The sequence below is a fragment of the Phyllostomus hastatus genome, unplaced genomic scaffold (genome assembly GCF_019186645.2).
Source record: "Phyllostomus hastatus isolate PE091 unplaced genomic scaffold, TTU_PhHast_1.1 phas_contig_147, whole genome shotgun sequence".
NCBI lineage: Eukaryota > Metazoa > Chordata > Mammalia > Chiroptera > Phyllostomidae > Phyllostomus > Phyllostomus hastatus.
Window position 1 is genome coordinate 4500253 of NW_025333603.1, and position 20810 is coordinate 4521062.

General features: G+C 52.8%; 1 protein-coding gene across 1 annotated transcript in view; it reads right to left on the reverse strand.

The window, feature by feature from the left end:
- MROH7 (maestro heat like repeat family member 7) overlaps nt 1-20810 on the reverse strand; it is a 40836-nt gene that overhangs the window by 9486 nt on the left and 10540 nt on the right. The window contains exons 7-16 of the mRNA XM_045857565.1: nt 19431-19526; nt 18792-18896; nt 18444-18579; nt 15507-15619; nt 14993-15169; nt 14511-14665; nt 11862-12000; nt 9664-9854; nt 5194-5331; nt 3326-3440 (exon numbers count right to left, since the gene is read on the reverse strand). Coding sequence (XP_045713521.1) covers nt 3326-3440; nt 5194-5331; nt 9664-9854; nt 11862-12000; nt 14511-14665; nt 14993-15169; nt 15507-15619; nt 18444-18579; nt 18792-18896; nt 19431-19526 — 1365 coding nt within the window. The remainder of the gene's footprint in view (nt 1-3325; nt 3441-5193; nt 5332-9663; nt 9855-11861; nt 12001-14510; nt 14666-14992; nt 15170-15506; nt 15620-18443; nt 18580-18791; nt 18897-19430; nt 19527-20810) is intronic.

The window sequence follows — 20810 nt, forward strand, 5'->3', positions numbered from 1 at the left end:
TCGTGTTAGAGCTGAACGTGTCACTACCCAGCCCAGAGCCCCCATTCCTCCCCATTGCCTTTCACCGCCAACCCTAATTGCTCTGGGGCCTCATCCACGCCTGCCTGCCCTCTAGCCACACTCTAACCATCGACCAGCTTCTCACCCAGCTGTGCACTGTTCATGGAATGACCCAGGCTGTGTTGTCCCTTTGGGGTGGGCAGGATGCCCTTCTGCCACAGCACCCACCTCCACTCCAGCCCCTGCTTATTTTGCATGACTCCATCCAGAACTTGGGCCCTGAGAAGCCATGTCTGACAGGGCCCCAGGCCTCACCTAGGCTGCTGGCTCCTTTCTCAGGGCCCCCTGGAGCCCCAAACGTGGAGACATCAGGGCTCCCATCTGCTAATGCATCTGTCTCCCCTCTCCCATTGCGGGTTTCCTGGAGGACACAAATGAGTGCTTCTCCTTCGGGTCCCTGTCACCTAAGAATATATGCCTAGGGGACACTTGACATTTGGATCCTTTCCTCACTAGAATTGCCCTTTCTCCTGTGTCCCCATTGCAGGGGTAGCACCGCCCCCCCAACCCTTGTCCCAGCCCCAAACCAGGCATCACTCTCCTCTCCTTCCTCCCCCTCCCTACCCTTCCCACCCACCACGACCACAGTCTTCAATTTCTGCCTGGCGGTCCCCATAAACACTCCTCGTACCTACTCCCTTGCCCTGTATCTATTGAGACTATTGAGACCAGACCACGTGTCCATATAATGAGGACAGAGAGCTGGGGAGAGAGGCTCCCACCCATCCACACGGGATCCTCAGGCCTGCTCTGTACCAGGTTCTGTGCTGGGCATCAGAGATACAGAAAAGAGTAGTGATAATAATTATAACAGCAACGGAGCTGACTCACAGACAGCACTTCCTGGGTCCGGCACTGTTCTGAGTGCTTTGTGCAAAACTCACTGATTCCTCATTAGAACCCTGAGATGGGCAGTCCATTATCCTCATATTACAGGTGAGGAAACTGAGGCACAGGCAGGTTCAGTGACTTGCCCAAGGTCACACAGTTCCCTTGAGGAGTTCCCCAGCCACTGGGAGAAGCAAGTACATGCAAGGCAATCACAGCATAGAGGCCTGGGGAGCCAGGGAGGAACATCTGAGCTACATTGATGCTCCACAGTGCACGCAGCAGGCCTGGCTGTGGCCAGGAGCAGGCCACCTCTTCTGGGGAGTAGGAGAACCTGGGGGAGGACCCTTGCTCCAGGAGGGAGTGCCACTGCTCAGGGTTCCAGGGGAATGCTGGGAAACGTTAAGTCTAGGGTCCTTGACCTTGCGGTGAACATGAGAGTATCCCCTGAGATCTGGCGAGGTCCAGCTTCCCACCCCCTTCCCAAAGAGCCTGTGTGGCAGCCACTGAAGACTAAGGCTGACCGACTGCAATGGAAGAGCCAGTCAGGAAGACCCAGTCTGAATCTCTCTGGCTGCCATGGGCTGTGTGACCCTGAGAAACATCACCTAAGCTTGAGCATCACAAGTCCTCCTTTGCAGCACTGCCGTGCAGATTAGCGGGTAACTAACATATGAAAGAGGTCAGCACAGTGTTTGGCACATAGTAGGCCCTCAAGAAATGGTACCTGCCCTTTCCTCACCAGGGCCATGTGGGAGATTAGCAGTAAGACCATGCTTATCCTCCTGGAGGTGACATGTTCTGCTGGTGCCTGCAGACCAGGCAAAGTGTCCATTCAGACCCTCGCTTGTCTGTTTAATGTCCACATCTTGGAGCCCTCTCAGGGCTGGGGCTGGGGACATAACACCAACATCAATGGCCCCTGCTCTACAAACTCATGGTCCAGAACAGGACTTCTGGAAGGCAGTGAAGATGCAAGGAATGCCTGGAACACCATGCTGCCTCCTGTCACTCTGGCAGACTGCTCACCTGCCAAGGCCCATCTCAAATGGCACCTCCTCCAGGAAGCCTTCCTTAACTGAGCCTTCTGCCTCTGAGCCCCACTGTACAGATCCTGGTGATGGTCCTGACCCGTGTGGTCAAGAGGCATGCAGGGGTAAGTTAAGAGAGTGGGTTTTGCAAGTGTCCATCAACAGATGAATGGATAAATAAAATGTGGTATACACAAACTACAGGATGTGATTTAGCCTTAAAAAGGCATGAATTCTGGCCCATGCTACAACATGGATGAGGCTTAAAAACATTATGTTGAATGAAATAAGCCAAACAGTGTATGATTTTGCTTATATAAAACCTTGAAAAGGCAGTTCACAGACAGAAAGTAGAACAGTGGCTGCCAGGGGCCAAAAGAGGGGGGATGGGAGGTTTCAGTTTGGGAAAGAAGATGGAAAAGCTGTGGAAAGGGACCATGGTGACGGTCGTACAACAACACGGATGCTCTCAACAGCCCTGCACTGCACAGTTACAATGGTTAAGTGGTGACTTTTGTGCTATACGTGGTGGGCAAAGTCAGCCTACTTACCGCCCCACCCCCCACTCTATGTATTTTACTATACATACACACAGAGTGATTTAAGAGCCCAGATGTCTGGATTTGAATCCTGGATCTGCCACTTACAAGCTACAAGGCCTTAGGAAAGTTTCTTAAATCTGTACCTGTTTCCTCCTCTGAAATGGGGGGTGGAATAGTATCCCCAGCATAGGACTGTGTGAGGATCACATGAATCACTGTGTGTAAAGCTCTTAGAATTTGCCTGGAAGATAGTAAGTACTCAGGAAATGTTCTGTTAATTATAAGTGAGTCTCCCCTGCCAGGTCTGACCCTATCAATCTTCTCCTGACACACCTTGCCCCAGTACTCCCTCCCAGTACCCACATGCACACTCACTCAGCTTAGAGGGCACTTACTTCAGGAAGCCCTCCCTGATGCTCTTCACCTCAAATCTCCTGTTCTCCCACCACAGCCTGGACTGCCTCCGTCATAGCGTGCATTGCTCTGTGGCACCCCATGCTACAATGGGGATGTCCTCTGTCTCCTCTGCTGCACCAAGAATTCATTGAGGGCAGGACAGAGTCAACTTTGTACTCATATCCCCAGTCTGGTGCCTGGCACACAGAAGTGCCCAGAAAAGGATGGCAGTTGCCTGGGGAGCTAAGGGGGTCTGAGAAGAGTAGAATGAGCTGAAGGAGTGGAGAGAGGAGGAAAGAAGGGAAAGGAGAGGGAGCTCTTCACATTCAAGAGAAATCATGTTCACGAAAGACTGTACGTTGTTAAGTACTATTTGCACAGGAGAAAAGAGCACTAGTGTGAACTGAAGCCTGTGCCCAGGGGAAGGCCAGGAGCAGCCCCCACCCTGCACCCGATGCCCGTTGGTACCTCCACGAAGAAGGCGGTGGCAGTGATCTTGTGCTTCTCGTCGCCTCGCTCCAGGAGCGGGATGAGCAGGTAGAGAATGCGGCACAGCTCCTGGCAGGAGTAGTACACCATGGCCCTGCGGGTGGGGAAGGGTGAGCAAATCCTCAGGCTGGGTGGGAGTCTGGCCGTGGCACTCAAAACTATGGACAAGACACGGTCACCTGGGTTCCTGCATTCCCAAGATCTCCCTCCTGGACAGGACCTCAGAGGCCATCGGTTTAACTACTTTATTTTACAGATGGGAAACTGAGGCTTAGAGTGGGAAAGTGACTTGCCCGACAGCACAGGGCAAATCACTAAGACAGACACGAGTAAGACCCCCCACTGCACAGGACCACTGCAGGAGGAAGAGACAGGAGGCCATGTGAGGACCCTCTCACTAGGCACCAGGCAGCAGCGAGGGGCTTTCCTATTGTCATGGCATTTGGTGCGGTTATCATCCCCATTTTCACAGATAAGGAGACAGAGGCTCTGAGTGTAACCTGCCCTGGATCACAGAGCTGGAAAAGCAGCAGGGCTGGAGCCCCAACCCAGGTGCCCCCACTCCAGCTGCCTTGTCTGTTGTACCAAGTCAGTGGTTCTCAAAATGTGGCCCCTGGATCAGCAGTATCAGCATCCCTGGAAACTTGTCAGAAATGCACATTCTCGGGCCCCCATCCCAGACCAACTGAAACAAATTCTGGGAGTGGGGCCCAGCAATCAGTGTTTAAACAAGCCCTCTTGCTCAAGTCTGGGGACCACTGCCTTATGCTCCATTATCAGTGAGCCCAGGAAGTGTGGCAGCTGTGCACAAAGACTGGAGTAAGGCAGCCTGGGTTCAAATCCTGGCCCTGCCACTAGCTGCGTGACTTCGGCGAGTCACTTGACTTCTCTGTGCCTTGGTTTCCTCATTGGTAACACTGGGATAACAGGAGTGCTATTTCATCAGGCATGGAGAGAATTAAATGGAATAATCCACATACACACAACTCTTTGCATGGTGCCTCAAGCATAGTAGGTGCTCAGTAAGTGTGGTTGTATCCTGAGACTCCAGGGAGACCCCACCCTGGGCACTTGGTGCAGGACTAAGAGGCAGGCTTATTTCAGGAGTCACATCATTGAAATCTCCTGATCCCTTGGGAGGCTGTGTGGTGGCGATTACAGGGAAGAGCCCTGGTCTGGGTCAGCTGGTCATTCCCCAGCTTTGCTGCTTCCCAGCTGTGTGACCTTTGGTACATAACTGTCCCTCTCTGGCATCCTCCTCTGCATCAGTAATTCCTGCCCCAGCAGGCAGCATAGCGACAATGAATGCTAACCTGGGTGAGCTCTGACCGTATGCCAGGGGCTGTTCCAAGCACTTTATCTAATCTTCACCCCAAATCTTGGATGTGGGTCCTATTATTATTTCCTAACTGCTGAAGGGAAAGCTGAGACACAGACCAGGGAGGAACTTGCCCTGGGCCACGCAGATGGGAAATGGCAAGCTGGGGCTCAGACTCAGGCAGCCCAACTCCAAGGCCACACCCTGAACTTCTCAGCCACCCCATCATTTCTGCATTATGGTGGGTATTAAATTCATAACGCAGTGAGGAACAGTGCTTTACAAGTAATCTAAGTGTCTGCAATCGCCAGGCACTGGGATAACCCCAGTTTGCCGCCTCAGAGTGTGCGCCGTCTCTCACATCTGTATCGTCTACCCACCAGGGTGGACGAACCTCTGCTGGTTTTAGAGAAGAGGTGATGGACTGAGGGAAGGGTTTTGCCCAGAGACATGCAAACCCCAGTCTGTCTGAAGATGCTGAGGTCTCTCCCCTCCCTCTGACCCCTGCCTCGGGGGTCCCTGGCCTCACCTGGCCAGCAGGGACACTCCTCGGTGGTGGCTCTCCGCCTGCTCCATGAGCTCCCAGCCGCCCTGGTCATCCAGAAAGGTGGCTTCGTATGAGCAGCCCATCTTCAACAGCAAGGTTTTCACCACTTTGACCACCCAGCTGCCAAGACAAGGGGGCTGAGACCTCACGTCACCCCGCCCCCGGCAGGCCAGACCTCCCTCCACCCAGGTCTCTCCTACCATCAGCTCCCATCCGGCCAGACAAACTCCTCTCTGCCATGTTATTTGTTAGCTAGTGGTGTTCAGTGTGCCCACGAAGAGTGGCTTTTTTACAAACAAATATTAGCTTTGAGAACAAGAGAGTAAACAGAAGCAAAATTTCCCTCCCTCTGGAGCTGCTGCTTTCCCCCTGAGCTTCTTACTGAACGGAGAGGTCGAAGCTGGGCCGGCCTCCCAGGTCCTGCCTCGGGCTTGTCCTCTGCCCCCAGGAATCCCATGGTTGTTGGGCGGTGCTCTGTGGGACAGTCCTTTCTGCTCATCTGGACAGTCTCCTGCCCAACCCTGAGTCCTTCATTCACTCAGGACTCTTAAGTCATGAGTCCCAGATCTAGATGCACAACAGAAGTCCCCAGGGAGCTTGTGCAGGCTGGAGACTGATCAGGCTGGGCCGCTGGTCTGTGCTTTGGAGTCCTGGGGGAGCTGGGGAAGCCCTGCCATGAGCGAGCAGGAGGAGGGCACTGCCAAGGACCGTCACCCTCCTGCGTGCCTGGCCCAGACCGGCTGTTCACGGGTACATATTCTACATGTGTATGTATGGATATATACTCACATTTATAGGTGTGCATGTGTGTATAAGCCTTTGTGTAAGCATGTGTGTGTAAAAATGGACAATGTGTGTAATAAAGTTTACATTTAAACAGTTTTCCAGAAAGTCAAACCCTTGCTCTAAGAGTTTACAATGCAGTTTTGTGGACACAGTTCAGATGGTGCTGAGAGCCGGTGGCTCTCCTGATCCCAGACAAGGCATCAAGGCATCTTGGAATTCAGGTAACATTCAGGAGTTTGCTCTTAATTTTCGTATTTTTGGCTTTGTAATGAAAATGAGTCCAGTGTGACAATTCAAGCTTCTCCTGACCCCAGGGCAACTGGAACCATGCAAACTCTGTGCTGATTCTTTGAAACAGTCCCTCAGCAGCAATGCCTTTGGAGTTACGTGCACGCGCGCGCACACACACACACACACACACACACACACGGGGTGGGGGGTGGAGGGGGGCGGGCTTCAGGTGCTGCTCACCATCACAGCCTAGGGCTCAGCCTCCCTGACTCACCCATCCACCGTCCTCCCTCGGCCGTGACCTTCAACTAAAACAGAACGAACCACCCGCATGTACTCTCTGTTACGTGTCTCTGTCTCCACTGGTACTTAGTCACCTTCTCACTCATTGCGTTGGGGACAGTGTTGACCTTAGGGCTCAGAAGCTCCACAGGAAACAATGTGACTCAGAGGTTTCAGACAGTTATCCGTGCAGCCAACGAGGAATGCAGGTTTAGGCCAAAAGTTCCAAACACAGAGTTGCGTCATTTGTAGTTTGTCTTCTCCCACCTCACCACTGTCTTGATAAGACTCCAAAGTCTAACAAAAATGATCTTCCTTGTCTCCCTTCCTCCCCACCTCACTCCCAAAGACACACCTGTAAATGCCTGGAGAAGGTCGGCCTGTGCTGCTTTGTAAAAAGGCAGAGGTGCACCATTGGGAGCACGCTGCGGGGTGGAGGGTGCATTTCCTTCGGCTCTCCCAACACCCTCTCTGCAAGCTTCACCTTCCTGGGAAGGGCTTGGCTTCCCCAGCAGGTGGAGCAGCGGTTGCCCTGTTCCCGCACTGGGATGGGGTGGGGCATGGGAGGGTGCCGGGGTGGGGAGCAAGGGTCCAACCCTGAGCTGCTACAAAGCCCGAGGCTGCTGCAGGGCACGGGAGCTGGACTTCACAGGATGCACTGTCAAGCTGTATCTGTGGTGTCCAGTCCAGCAGGACACTCCCTCCCCCCTCAAACCCAAGTCTGTTTGCCAGGGCTGGTGTCCACACGCACCGCCCCCGCCCACCTCTCCTCACCGGCAGTGCAACAGCCTCTGTGCTCTTGGCGCTCTCAGTGGAGCTTTCCCGTCACATTGCCCGAGGCCAGAGCACCAGGGACCCACTTGGCTTCCACGCCCCCGTGTCTTAGCTTCCTGCGGCTACCCAAACACATCACCACATACTCTGTGGCTTGAAACAACAGAAATGTTGTTTCTCTCTCTGTTCTGGACACCGGAAGTCCAAACTCCGGGTGTCAGCAGGGCCAAGCTCCCTCTGAAGGTATGGGAGAGAGTCCATCTTGCCTCTCCCTGCTCCCGGGGACTCGAGGTGTCCTTGGCATGTGGCCGCAGCACTCCGATCTCTGCCTCCCTTCACATGGCCTTCCCCTCTGTGTGTGTCTTTTCCCCTTCTTATGAGGACACTCGTCATTGGATTTAGGACCCACCTGGTTAGTCCAGGACGACTTCATCTCAAGATCCTCAACAATATCTTCAAAGACTCTTTTGTCGAACAAGGTCACAGTCAGAGGTCCCAGGTGGACATATCTTTTGGGAGCCACCATTCAGCCCACTCCACCCAGGTAGCGCCTTGTGGCTTTTCTGGTCCCCTTCCGTGTGGCACTCGCCCACCTCTGGGTTTTCTGTCTCAGAAACTGAACCCTGTGAGGTGGCAGCAGCGAGGGGAGATGCTCCCTCCCAGCTCCGTGGTGCAGGCATCAACTGAGCAAAGCCCTCCATGTCAGGGGTTTTCACTCAACAGCCAAGAACTTCTCCGAGACGTGCTCCTCTTCTTCCTCCTCCAGTGCCCCCTCCACCTCCCTTGGGTTTTGTCTTCCCTCAAGCCCACCGGCTTTCTGAGTGGGGGGCACAGCTTTCTGAGTGAAGGGTGACACCCCCACGGTGGCACCTGCGAGCGCCAGGGGAATGAGCCCCAGTGTCCTGCCACCCTGTTCAGGCCTCACAGCACACCTGGCGGTAGGGGTCACTGACCCCGTTTTACGGGCAAGGGAGCCAAGCCACCAAGAGGTTAAATCGGTTTACCTGAGGTACAAACCACCAAGCGATGGAACCGTGACTCAGATCCAAGCCCAGCTACACAGTTGCTCGCCCTATGCCCCTCAAAGTGCGCCTTTGTGGACATAACACACAATAGGAGCCAAAAAGGAGAAAGCTAACAAACTGGACTACATAAATTTAAAATTTCTGAATGACAAAAACAAAACAATAAAATAGTTGCAGGTCAAGTAACAAATTAGAATACTAATGACAAAGAGTAATGTCCTTAATATATAAAGAGCTTGTATGAATAATTAAGAAACGTTCCCAACAATTTTGTATAAAATTGGGCAAAGGGTGAGAACGGGTGGCTCACAAAAAACACAAACAGCATCTCAACTTCAGCTTCACTCATGATAAGAACAATGCAAACTCAAATTACAGCGAAATACCTTTTTTTTTCAGTTTTCAGATCGGCAAAGGTGTAAATGTTCTACACCACATTGTGCTGGTCAACGTGAGGAGGTGGACGCTCACACTCTACTGGTGGCAGTGCCCTTGTGGGGGGCAATTTGGCAACTTTGTGGCTTTAGGATGCATTTCAATTCCACTTTCACCACTTCCCTGGTGAAGAACACTTTTCCACCATACGTTCCTGTCCCACCTTACTGTTTGGCATGGAAACCCTTCACGCAGTCATTCGACAGCCAGGAATTCCTCCTACGGATACAACCGCGGGGATGCACAGAAGGTCGTGCCAACAAGCAAACCATGGCAGCAGCGTGAGTCATTGCGAAGGGCTGCAGAGTACCTAGATTAAGAGGGCCCTGCTGAAATAAATTATGATGCATTGATAGTTTTTGCATGGAAATATTATGCGGCTGTTAAAAATAATGACCAGCTCTATGTCTAATGGTCTCCAAGATACAGTATGTGCTAAAGACAAAAATGTGGAACTGCGTAAAGTTCACAGTCCCTTTGGTATGAAAACAGAAATGAGCCTGAGTGCTTATCTCTGCGTGCACCGGCTCCAGGAGGGGGCAGAAGGACATGTCCTTCTGGGGAGGGTAACTGGGATAAGAGGAGGAAAGAAAAGTCACTTAAGGTCTTCTGAGATTTTTACCATGTGCGTATATTACCTACTCTAATTAATAATTTAAAGTCGGATGGTTGGGCCTTAGGTAAACCCCCGTGGGGAGGGCTGATTCTCTCCTGCAGCCCCGGAGACTCGCCTAAGCAGAGTGCGACACACAGCAAGGCTCACCAACAGTGGCCAAACAAGTGACTTGCTCTCATGAAAGTGTGCTTCTGTTTTCTCTTCCAGTCTCCCAGCTACTTTCCATTGATCGATGGCCCTAAAGACTTTCCAAAAGGCCCTTGCAGGCTGTCCCTCCCTGAGCCAGGGACGGCAGGAGCATACCGCACAGGTACGAAGGCAAAGGGCCGTGCGTCCTTCTTGGTGTCCTTGTAGGAACCCACATGGCCAGACAGGTTGAGGCCGATGTGGTAATGGACCTGAATGAGCAGGGCCAGGAGCAGCTGCGGGTAGATGCGCCTCACTCGGCCCAGGCAGCTGTTGACGGACAGGAGCTCGCACAGGCCGCTGGCTGCCTGGGGGCAGAGGGGAGGCTTGTGGTAAGTCCAGACCAGCTCTCACAGCATCCCCAGGAGGGGAGGGTCTGCTTCTCTAGGAGGTCAGACCTGGATCTTTGCTCTACTCAAAGCCCAGGTCCCCCTCCACTCCCACCCCTTGCCCTGGCTCCTGGCTCTGTGGGTGAGCCCTGCACCAGAGCAGTTACGAAAGCCTGCCTCTCTGACGTTGACACACCCCCTGGAAGGTCACATCATGGTGTTTGTCTTGATCCAACTGTGCCAGTGAGGAGACAAGCTCAGAGGGGTGACGGGACTTGCCCAAGGCCACCTGGCCCCTGGAGTGCAGAGCTGGGTTTGGAACCTAGGGTTTCAGAGATGGCAGTAGGGAGCCCTGCCTCTTCCTCTTTTGCACCACAGGCTCACAGACTGCAGGGGGCACCAGATGCCTCTCTACTTTGGGCCATGAAGCTAGGTTGTCCTTGATGCCTGCCTGTGGGCCAGCAGCCAAAAGAAACAAACCCCAGGCTTGAGCAGGAGCCAGGGAGGACTTGCCCTGGACTCCACGTCCACCTGCCTCACCCACCTTCCCCTAACACTGGCCCTCCCAAGTCCCGTGAATTTGGCTTCGCTGGCATTTGTCCGACCAGGTTCCCAAGGACCAGTTTGCACTCACCTCCCTGTCACTGAACCTTCTCCACCTGCATTCCACTCTCTCTAGCCCTGGCCTGGGCCCACCAAGTCCTCTCCACTGGTAGGACCATGTGGGGGCGGGGAGGGGTCACAAGACCTGATGGTTCATTCTGGCTCCACCACTCCTGCCCCTCTTAGAACCTCAGAGTCACCCTCTGTAAAGTGAGGTTACTGCTCCTCATCCAGCTGGCCGCACAGGTGTGGGCACAGTTGAATGAAGGAGAAGGGAGAAGGCTTCTAAAGAAATGGTTGAAATCTGTGCCACCACACAGCTGGCCCGTTTAATTGTGAAGCGAAAGAGCAAGTGGCTTGTTCCCGAGGAAATGGGTGACATACTGGGGGCTGGGTGAGCACAGTAAATGCACAGCGTAGGAAACGCTTTCCCGAGCCCTACCTCGCTCTTCTCCGCAGGTAGGCCAGACAGGCAGGGGTTGCTGCTACTGATCGGACAGACCTAAGTAGAAGGCTAAAGCGGCGGAAGTGGCTGAGCAAGGTCAGACAGGGAGGCAGTGGCAGAGCTACGACAAGTCTCCTGGACTCAAAGTCTTTACGCTTTTCAGCAGCCCAAAACTAAAGACTGTATTCAAAGAAAACAGTCTGGGGTGGAGAGAAAAGTCTCTGGTGATGCACCCTAAGGCTCTGCTCTTGGCTTAATCTTGCTCAAACAGTTTATTGATACCATTTGCTAAAAATGAGTCCCGGCTGTATCTATGCATGAACTAGGCTTGGTGAACAAGAAGCACGGAAGGGTGACTGGAGAACACACTGGAGGAGTCAACAGATGCCCACCTTGGGGAGGGCGTGGGGGCTGGCACCTCACTCTCAGAACTTGGTGCCGAGGGAGAGAGACAGAGAGGCCTGATGGCAAAGCACGGGGTTTGGAGGCTGAAGATCTGGGTTGGGTCCCGACACTGCTGCTCACTGGCTGAGTGCCCTTAGGCGAGATGGGGACTGTCGCTGAGAGAGAGCATCTTTCTCTGTAGAGGATAATACTGCCTGCTCCTCCCGTCCCCACATCTCTGATTATTTGCTTCCCTCCTTCAGGGTCCCCAGAACTTACGAGTATGATTGGCACAGAGTAGATGCTCAATAAATAATTGTCGAATATGTTAGTTCAAAATTTTTTAATATCTACCATAAGCCAAGTAAATGTTAGCCGTTTACTATTCCAGGCTGCTGAGGGAAGTGTGAGGAGCAGTCCTGTTGCACCACGGATCACAGTGAGGAGCCAACAGAAGGAGACGAACCCAAGCCACACAACTACCTGCTAGCAGAGCAGCGCACCAGACGCTGGGCGCTGGGCCCAGTGGGAGGGGGGAGGGAAAAGGGGCTCACCGCTAGGGGCACAATGGAGGCCCTGCCCTTCTTGGTGACTGGCTTCTCCTTCAGGCTGTTCAGGAGCAGGTCCAGGAGGTCTCGGACATCACAGCTGGGCTTGCTCAGTATCAGCTGCCTCCACATCTCTGCTCCATTGCTGGGAGGTCAGGGGGAAAGTGGTTAGTGGAGACCAGGCCAGGGGGCCAACCCTGCCTCCCTCTGTTATCCATGGGCATCCCAGCAAATTTCTGGGATGGTCTAGAAAACACTACCTATGAGGCAGGGGGCTAACAGCGATAGAAAACCCTATTCATTCCCTGGTGTTACACCAGGTGCTTTACATGCAATTTACTACTTCAGCAAATTCTGAGCATCTGCTGTCTGCCAGGCACTACGCAAATCTCTGGGGAGACAGACATGAACAGATATTTAAGACATCCAAGGTCCCTGAATTCTCACATTGACCCTCAAGGTGGGTTGTTATTCCCATTTTACAGATGCAGAGTTGAGGCTCAGAGAGGTGAAATCACCAGACTGAGACTACACATTTAATGAGTTGTATTATCAAGAAGTGACCAGGTCTGATGTCCCAAAGCCTGTGCCCCTTCCCCTAGGCCCAAGAGCCCTTTGAGGCCTGGATACTGCATCCATCACATAATATCAAGGAGACCACGCTCCGGTCCCTTAGAAGGCAGTGCGCCAAGCAGGGGAGGCAGTTGCACAGGCGGCATCAGCCTGCAGGCACTCTAACAGGCCAGAGCTCTATAGGGTTAACCCAACCCTTTCCCCTCCTGCATGAGCTGTTTGAACCTCCCATTAACTTTCCAGTTCTGTTCCCCTGGAAACCTGATAAAGATAGTATGTCAACTATGTTGCTAGGTAACATTGTTTATGGTAAAAATGACCCAATTGGTAAATTGCATCTGGGATGGGAGGAACTATAAATTAACTATAAGAACTGATGGGGACATTGCAGCATCGAGCTTCCTGGAGTGACTGTACGTGTCCCTGTGGGGACCCTGGAAGCAGTCTATAGAGTAATTTGGTATAAGAAATACTAGTTCCTGTGAGGCCTGAGCCACCTAAGCCAGGGCAGCTTCTGCACCTTTCCTCTAAGAGGCCCCAGGGACCAGCTCTTTGAACCAGGGCCAAGACAAGGGTAAGGAAAGTGAAGCATCCAGGGCACAAAATTTAAAGAGTCCCTCACTCTCAGGCTCATACAAGTACAGGCTTATCCCCTGAGAGGGAGGGCCTCCTTAAATTTGGTTCCAGCTCTGTCTGGCTAGTTCTATGGGCTGCTGCAAGGTCTCCTGCAAAGAGGAGCTAGCTCCATGGGCTGCTGCAAGGTCTCCTGCAAAGAGGAGCTAGCTCCATGGGCTGCTGCAAGGTCTCCTGCAAAGAGGAGCTAGCTCCATGGGCTGCTGCAAGGTCTCCTGCAAAGAGGAGCCTGGCACACCATCCTATCCTATCTCCTGAGCAACTCTGATGCCAAGTGTGGCCCCTGCAACCTTGTGAGCCTGAATGGTTAGTGGCTCCAAGAAGAAAACCCTCTGGTGAGCAGTGCAGTTACAAGGTTTAAATACTTGCAGGTGGGAGGACAGAGATGTGGCACCCCAGCCCCCACCATTAATGTCCTTGGCTTCTATGAATGACGCCAGCTCTCCTTATTAGAAACACACCCCACCTGTATAGGTCTGCACAATTATTTAACGTTCACTCTCAACCAACCATCTTAAGATGTGGAACATACACTTTCTGGTTTTATTCATCCCTGGCTTGTGTGGCTCAGTGGATTGAGCACCAGACTGCAAACCAAAGGGTGGCTGGTTAGATTCCCAGTCAGAGTACATGCCTGGGTTGTGGGCCAGGTCCCCAATAGGGGAGCGCTTGAGAAGCAACCACACATTAATGTCTCTCCCTCTCTCCCTGCCCCTCTGTCTAAATAAAACTTTAAATTAAAAAAAAAAAAAAAAGATGTGGACCACATGCTTTCTGGCTTTTTTCTGGGTGTGGGAGCACTTCCAGGGCTGGGAGGCTGGAGTGGTCACACTGGGCCTGTCCATGAGCTCGCCATCTGGCCACAGTCCCCCCTGCCCATCAGGCCACCTGCTCCCTGAAGGTGGAGAGCATGGTGCGTCCCCCTGCACAGGCCCAGGCCCAAGCACAACCTCAGCAAAACGGGCTGTATCACTGTCACAACCACCCATCTGGAGTGGGAAAGCAGGGAGTCCTCCTTTCGCCTGTGGTGGGAACGAGCAGGCCACCCGAGACCACACAGCAGCTGGAGGCTGAGTCAGGACTGTTGCTCAGGCCTCCTTTCTATGGTACCCTGAAAGAGCTCCGGGCTTGGAGCTGGAGCTGGCCAGATCTGAGTTTAGGTCTTCACTCTGTTGCTGGCTCAGTGGGTGCCTAGCCTAGGGTGAGAAACTTTCCCTGACCCTCAGTTTCCTCATCTGTAGAATGGGGCCATTGCACTATCAATGCTAAGCAAAGACAGCTAGCAATGCTAGGGAAGTGCTTAATGGTTGGCGTAGGTACCAAAGATTATAGGAGAGGGGCTGTCTAGAAGGGCAAGGGGATCCTCTGGATAGAAGAGCCCCAGGCTGGGGGAGGGAGCTGCTTCCACCCTCTGAGACGTAGTGGCTGACAACCCCCCTCACATGGTACCTGTCTAGTGGGAGGGGGCACATGAGCAGGGCCACAACGACCTCGGTCATAAAGGAGCTGGCCAAGAGCGAGACGGGCAGCAGGGCCACCTCACGGGCCCGTGGCTCCTGGATGTGGCTCAGCTGCACGTAGATAGCCTGCATGATTTCTGGGATCTGGAGCACAGTGGGCAGCCGTGAGCAGGCAGAGGGCACGTGGGGAAGGCAAGGGAGAGGTGGGGGCAGGGAGGTGGGAGGAGGAAAGGAGTGACAGGACAGAGGGCTGCTCACAGAAGAGAAATGGGTAGGGGGCAGAGTGCCTGCTCCTTCCCTGAGAGTGAGCTACTTTGTCTCACTACCCACCTCCACCCCACACCAGATGGGTGAGTCCTTTCTCACCTGCAACTTGGGAGCACCTAGAACTCAGCCCCCAACCGCCCCTGCCTGAGGGATGAGCAGGCCCTGTGGGGTCTCCCAGCCCAGCTGCTGCTCCCAGGGCCTTACCACCTCCAGGGCCCGGTGGCGGTACCACTCCAGCACTGAGCAGAGCATGACCTCCGAGGCCAACTGCACCATCTCCACTGAGTCTTTCGCCCAAGACTCCGAGCTGCCTTTCAGCCCTTCCAGGGCTGCTAGCAACAGGTCCTTTACCTGCTGGGGTCCCAGGAGGTCTCCAAATTCCTGCAACAAAGGCACAGAGATTCTGGCCCACATGGACAGACTCTGAGTGAGCCACACACAGATGTGTCAACACCGCCAGACGCACACAGAGATGAGCAGGGAGAACCCAGCACCCCTGAGGAGGAGCTATAAGAGAAGGGGCGACATGGTCTCCAAGTGGGGTGACACGGCCCACTCGCTGTGGCACAGACCAGAGGGGCTGTGGGCCCTCAGATGGCCCGTGTGGTCAGGGAAGCCTTCCTGGAAAGATGGGAGCAGGAAGGGCATCGGGCAGGCGGTGCTGTCCCTCTCCCCCATTCTTGGGAAGGCCCAGAGCTGGTGGGCAGCAGACAGTCACCGCGATCACGCGCAGAATGTTCTGGCATGGGCTGACGGGGTTGTAGGGCCCCAGAAAACGCTTGTTGCTCTCATACAGTTCCTTCTTGTCGATCTCTTTCTTATCCCGGGCTCCTGCAAGAAGAGGACCTTCTCAGTGAGGCCCGATCACCCTTTCTTTAAAACTTTTTGTTAAACATAGATGTGGGACATGCATAAATCATAGGTAACCAGCTTAATAAATTTTCAAATGCTCAACTTATCCATGTAACTGGCACCTAGGTCAAGGAACAGAACATGACTGGCACCCCAGAAGCCCCTCTTACGCCCTCTTTCAGCCCACTCTCCCCCTCCCCCACCTGGCACAACCACTATTCCAGCTTCTCCACCCACAGATGACATAGCCTTGCTGTTGGACTTCTGTAAATGGACACATTTATTATGTTGTCCTTGATGACTGGCTTTCACCCAACATCATGTGGGTGGGATTCTTTGACCCCGTTACAAGGAGCACCGCTTCATTCATTCTTAGAGCTGCATAATTTTCCATGGCATGAATATACTACGATTTATGCATCTGTCCTACTTCCGATGGACATTTGGGTTGTTTCCAGCTGTAATACATCGTGCTGCTATCAACACTCCAGCACGTCTAGCCCTGCCCTTTGGTGAACACATGGGCACGTTGGTTAGGGGGGGTAGCTAGGAGAGAAATCGCTGTGTCCCAGCAGTCAGAGGCTCAGCTTCCGGGGATGCTGGCCAGCGGTTGTCCGCAGTGCAGACCAGCATGCTCCCACCAGCACTGTGCGAGCGTCCCGGTGGTTTCGCTTCTCTGCTGCGTGCGGCAGAGTCTGTTTCATTTCCGCCATTCGGGTAGGTGTGTGGCACCCCCTTATCCCTGGCATTCCCAGTCCCCCCTTTTTGCTTCTTTTTTCTTAAGGATTCGTCGTCGTCTGACTTGCTACAGGTATTACTTTTTTATTGTGTTGTCTCCTGACAACAAGAAGGTAAGCTCAACAGGGAGGACTATTTAACTTTATATTTATGTCTTCACTGCTGTGTCCCAGCGCCTAGAATAGTATCTGGCACGTGACAGCTCTGTGTTTTCTATCGAAGGAAACACATTTCAGATGCATTTCCTGAGCCCTTGCTGTGGCCTGGCCTGGGTCCCACCTGGATCTCTCAAGTTAGGCAAGACATGGGCATAAGACAGGTCCATCGGGCAGAGGGACCATGCAGGCCAAGTGTGTGGGCTTTTTGTAAAGGGGAGGACTTGAGGCCTGGACTCAGGCAAATTCAGGTTCTCATCCCGATTTTGCTGCTTCCTGCACTCAGGGGCCTGGACAAACCACATTTCTTGTGGAGCATCATACAGAGTGGGTTTGGCCTACCGTTGCCAGATAAAATACAGGATAACCAGTTACATGTGAATTTCAGGTAACAAATCATTGTTAGTGAAAGTGCATCTCAAATATGCAATACTTTCAATCAAATTACTTATTTTTTATCTGAAATTCACATTTATAGGAGTGTTGTACCTTTTTATTTGCTAAATCTAGCAACACTAGTTTGGTCTACACTATTCCTGACCTTAAGACTGAGGATAAACATGACCATGTCACTGTCTCCCATCTCTCAGGAGGTCTGAGTGGTTCCTGGGCAGCAGGGGGAGTCGTCCAGGGGACAAATCTTTGTCCCCAATGCTAGAAGTCAAGAGAAGCAGGGACACCAGATGGATCCCAAAAGGCTGAAACTGATAAGACCGTCACTGCAGGCATGGAGAAAAGAAAACTCTATTTGACAATTGCCTATAATGTGTGGTACTGAGCTGGTACTCTTTACATATATGATCTCATTTAATCCTTCAGAAAGCTTGTGAGTTACATGCTATTGTACCCTTTTTTAGAGGTCAATAAATCTAGACCTGGACAAGAAAAATCTGGACAATCTTGCCTGGGGTCATGCAGCTAGGAAGGGCCAGAGCCAGGTCTTGTACCTACTACATTCTACCACCAGAGCCAGGGAAGTTTAAACAACATGCCAAGGTCCCTTGGTTTGGGGCAGTGTCAGGACTATGGAAAAAAGAAGGATGCAAATGACAGGCAATACTGTGCACCTCTGGGGCAGTGCCATCTGGGTACCTGTGTCAGCCCATGCCGCATCACCAGCTCCCTGAAGAACATCCTAAGGATGTTCTTCACCTGCAGGCTTGAACCGCTATGATTCTAAGATAGAATGTGGCCCTGGCTGGTGTGGCTCAGTAGATAGAGTGCCAGCCTGCAAACCAAAAGGTTGCTGGTTCAATTCCCAGTCAGGGCACATGCCTGGGTTGTGGGCCAGGTCCCCAGTTGGGGACCTGCAAGAGGCAACCAATCAATCTATCTCTCTTCAGTTTGATGTTTCTCTCCCTTTGTCTCCCTCCCTTCCTCTCTCTATAAAAATAAATAAAATCTTTTTTAAAAATTAGACAAATAAAAAATTTTTTTAAATAAGATAGAATCTGTTCTTTGTTCATTCAGTGAATATTCGCTGAGCACACACCATGCGCCTGGCCCGTGGCTAGCCCTTGGGGATTCCATGGTGAACAAGACACAGCTGCACCCTGCCCTCAAATGAGGTTCAGTCTAGTGGGGAAGACACACCAGGAAATAAGAGGTTAGGGCTATCATGCCTGGGTGTACACGGTTCCATGGGAATGTGAAAATGAGAGTCACAAATTAATCTTGGAAAGATGAGGAAAAGCTTAGATAGAAGGATGCTTATATTGAAATAGGTTTGTCTGTATGTAGCCTTTGTGCCCTGGTCTTGTGGGGACTAAGTCTCTAGACCTCTGCAGACCCCATCAGACCCTGTGCTGGCCTTCACCGTCTCCTACCAGTGCCTCATTGCCAGTGCTTCAGTCCAGTGCCTGGCTGAGTGTCTGCGCAGAAGCCTTGCTTCAGAGGTGCTCCAGGCTTACGTTTTTGGAGCTCCAGGATGGTGTAGAGGATGATGATGCCCTCCAGAGCCTCCCGGCCAATGTCCTCATCAGGATCCCCGATGCGAAGGGTGAGTCTCCCCAGCAGAAGCCCCAGAGCAGGGAATCCTGAAGACATCTGTTTGTGTTGTAATCTTAGGGATTGAGTCTTATAGGTTCAATAATGCTACACAGTAAATGGTGAACGAGCTGGAATGTCTGTCCCTGACAGCAGAGCCCTCAGAGGATGGTAAGGGCCACCTGGGAGTCTCTGGGTAGATGCACAGGCTCCCTCAGAGCTGGGGAGATTCTCCCTGAGGGTGCCCCCCGTGCCTCCCAGGGGCCACTCACAAAGAAAGGCGGGGAGAGAAGCGTGTGGTTCAACACAGAGACATTGCTGCTCACAGCACGTGCTCGTTCATGGGCCTTTCCAGAGTTCATCCAGGGGCCCAGGGGCTGTGAAGACAAGGGCAAGACTCAGAGCTACAGGCTGGCCGCCAGCCTCTACTGCCTGGGTGGGCAGGCCAACCTTCACTGATCAGCTTCTGGGGAGAGCACAAGGCCACCCCTCACAGTTCTATTCTCCTTGGAACATCAGGAGTCATGGGGTCCCGAAGCTGAGAACAAGACTGGAAGTCCAAAGGGAGGATGGTCAGTGAGGAGAGAGATGAAAGATGGAGCATCATGAAGCTCAAAGAAAAAGACAGGAGCAAGGATGAAGAGAGCAAAAATATGAGGACAGCTATGTCAGGAGTATGGATGAAAGGGAGAGAGAGTATGGGAGAGAGGGAGAGAGTGAAGAGGCAGGAGTCTGGGACAGGGCCTTGCAAGGACAGGGACGCAGGACACTGGCACAAGATCACATCCTGAAGTCAAATCACTCCTTCTGGGTCCAGCCCCCACCCTCCCACCCCCACCTCCGCTCCTGAGCCAATCCTCCTTTCCTCTCCACCCTTCCTCTCCTCCCTCCTCTCCTCCCTGTCTCCACACCTCCAAAATGCTCTTCAGCCCAGCAGGAGTGGGGTCCTCAACAAAGAGAGCGTTGAGCAGTGTCTGCAGGGCATCCAAGGTCTGATGGTAAAGTGTCTATGGACAGGAGAAGGACCAGGCCACCAGGGGGCTCTGGAGCAGACCTAGCCCCAGGCAACCCCTCGTGTGCACCCTTGTGAGCTGCTTTCTCTTCCCACCCCTGAGACTAACTTGGTGTACAATATTGGACACATTACTTCCCCTCCACGGGCTACAATTTCCTGTTCAACAAATTGGTCATTATTATCCCTGCACTTTTTACCTTACAGGGGAAGGAAGCGGACTCCCAACATTTGCTAAGAATCTACCATAGGCCAAGTAAGCAACAAATGAGAAGTGGGTGGGAAAAGGCTCTAGAACTGTAAGAGCTAAGTAAACTTTTAGTATTGTCTCTAGGGAAGTGCTCTGATTCCTTTTTTAATTGCTACTCCTAGACCTAAATAGATTTTCCAGTTACCTCTTCCGGGAGCCATCTCTTCCCTGCCTGGGCCCCTCCTCCACCAACCACACCAGCCCGGGAATTGTTTTAGGAAGGTGCAGGTGTTACACAGACCCAAGGCCGAGCAGTGGGTTTGAGCCACTCTGGAAAGGCCCTCTCTCCTCTGCCTTCCTTTGCCCTGCCAGCTCCCCATGTCTGCCTCTCACGTTGTTATTGTTCGGGTTTTCTGAGTCTGTTCACACCAGGATTACACCACAACCACCTAGCAAACGTCACTCTCCAACTACCTCCTCCTTCCCCACTCATCTGTAGCCCATCACTGTGCAGCGCTGACCTCTGCTGGCTGAACCTGTTACTACAAGAGGGCTTCTGCCTTGCCCTGCCCAAACAAGGATTCCCCACCCTTCCTTTGGGTCTTCTCTCGGTGCAGCAGCTCTCGGACCCAGAGCCCTCGTACTGCCACGTGGTCTGCCCCCACAACTCTCCAGCCTCACTTCCCAGCACTCTCACCTGGCCCTGGGCTCCAGCCACGCTGCCTTAGTGACCCTATTCTCTCCATCCTCAGGCCTCTGCACAGGCTGTTCCCTCTGCCTGGCATGCTTTTTCCTTCTGCTAGCCCCACTCCCTTCAGCTAATTAGCCCTTCTTTAACCTCTCTGCTCCGGCACCATGACCCCTGATCCCCATCTAGGGCAGGTCCGGGCTCTTTAGAGCACCAGGTACTTCTTGTTTGCAACATTTACCTGTGTTGTAATTTTGCATTAATTGAATGATTCCCTCATAACATTTCTCTCCCCCTTCCCTTGCCCCTACTGTATCTCGCCCCTGTACTTCTGGAGTAGGCCCTCAGTTAACATTAGATGAATGAAAGGATGAATGAATGAATGAGCCTTACACTGTGCT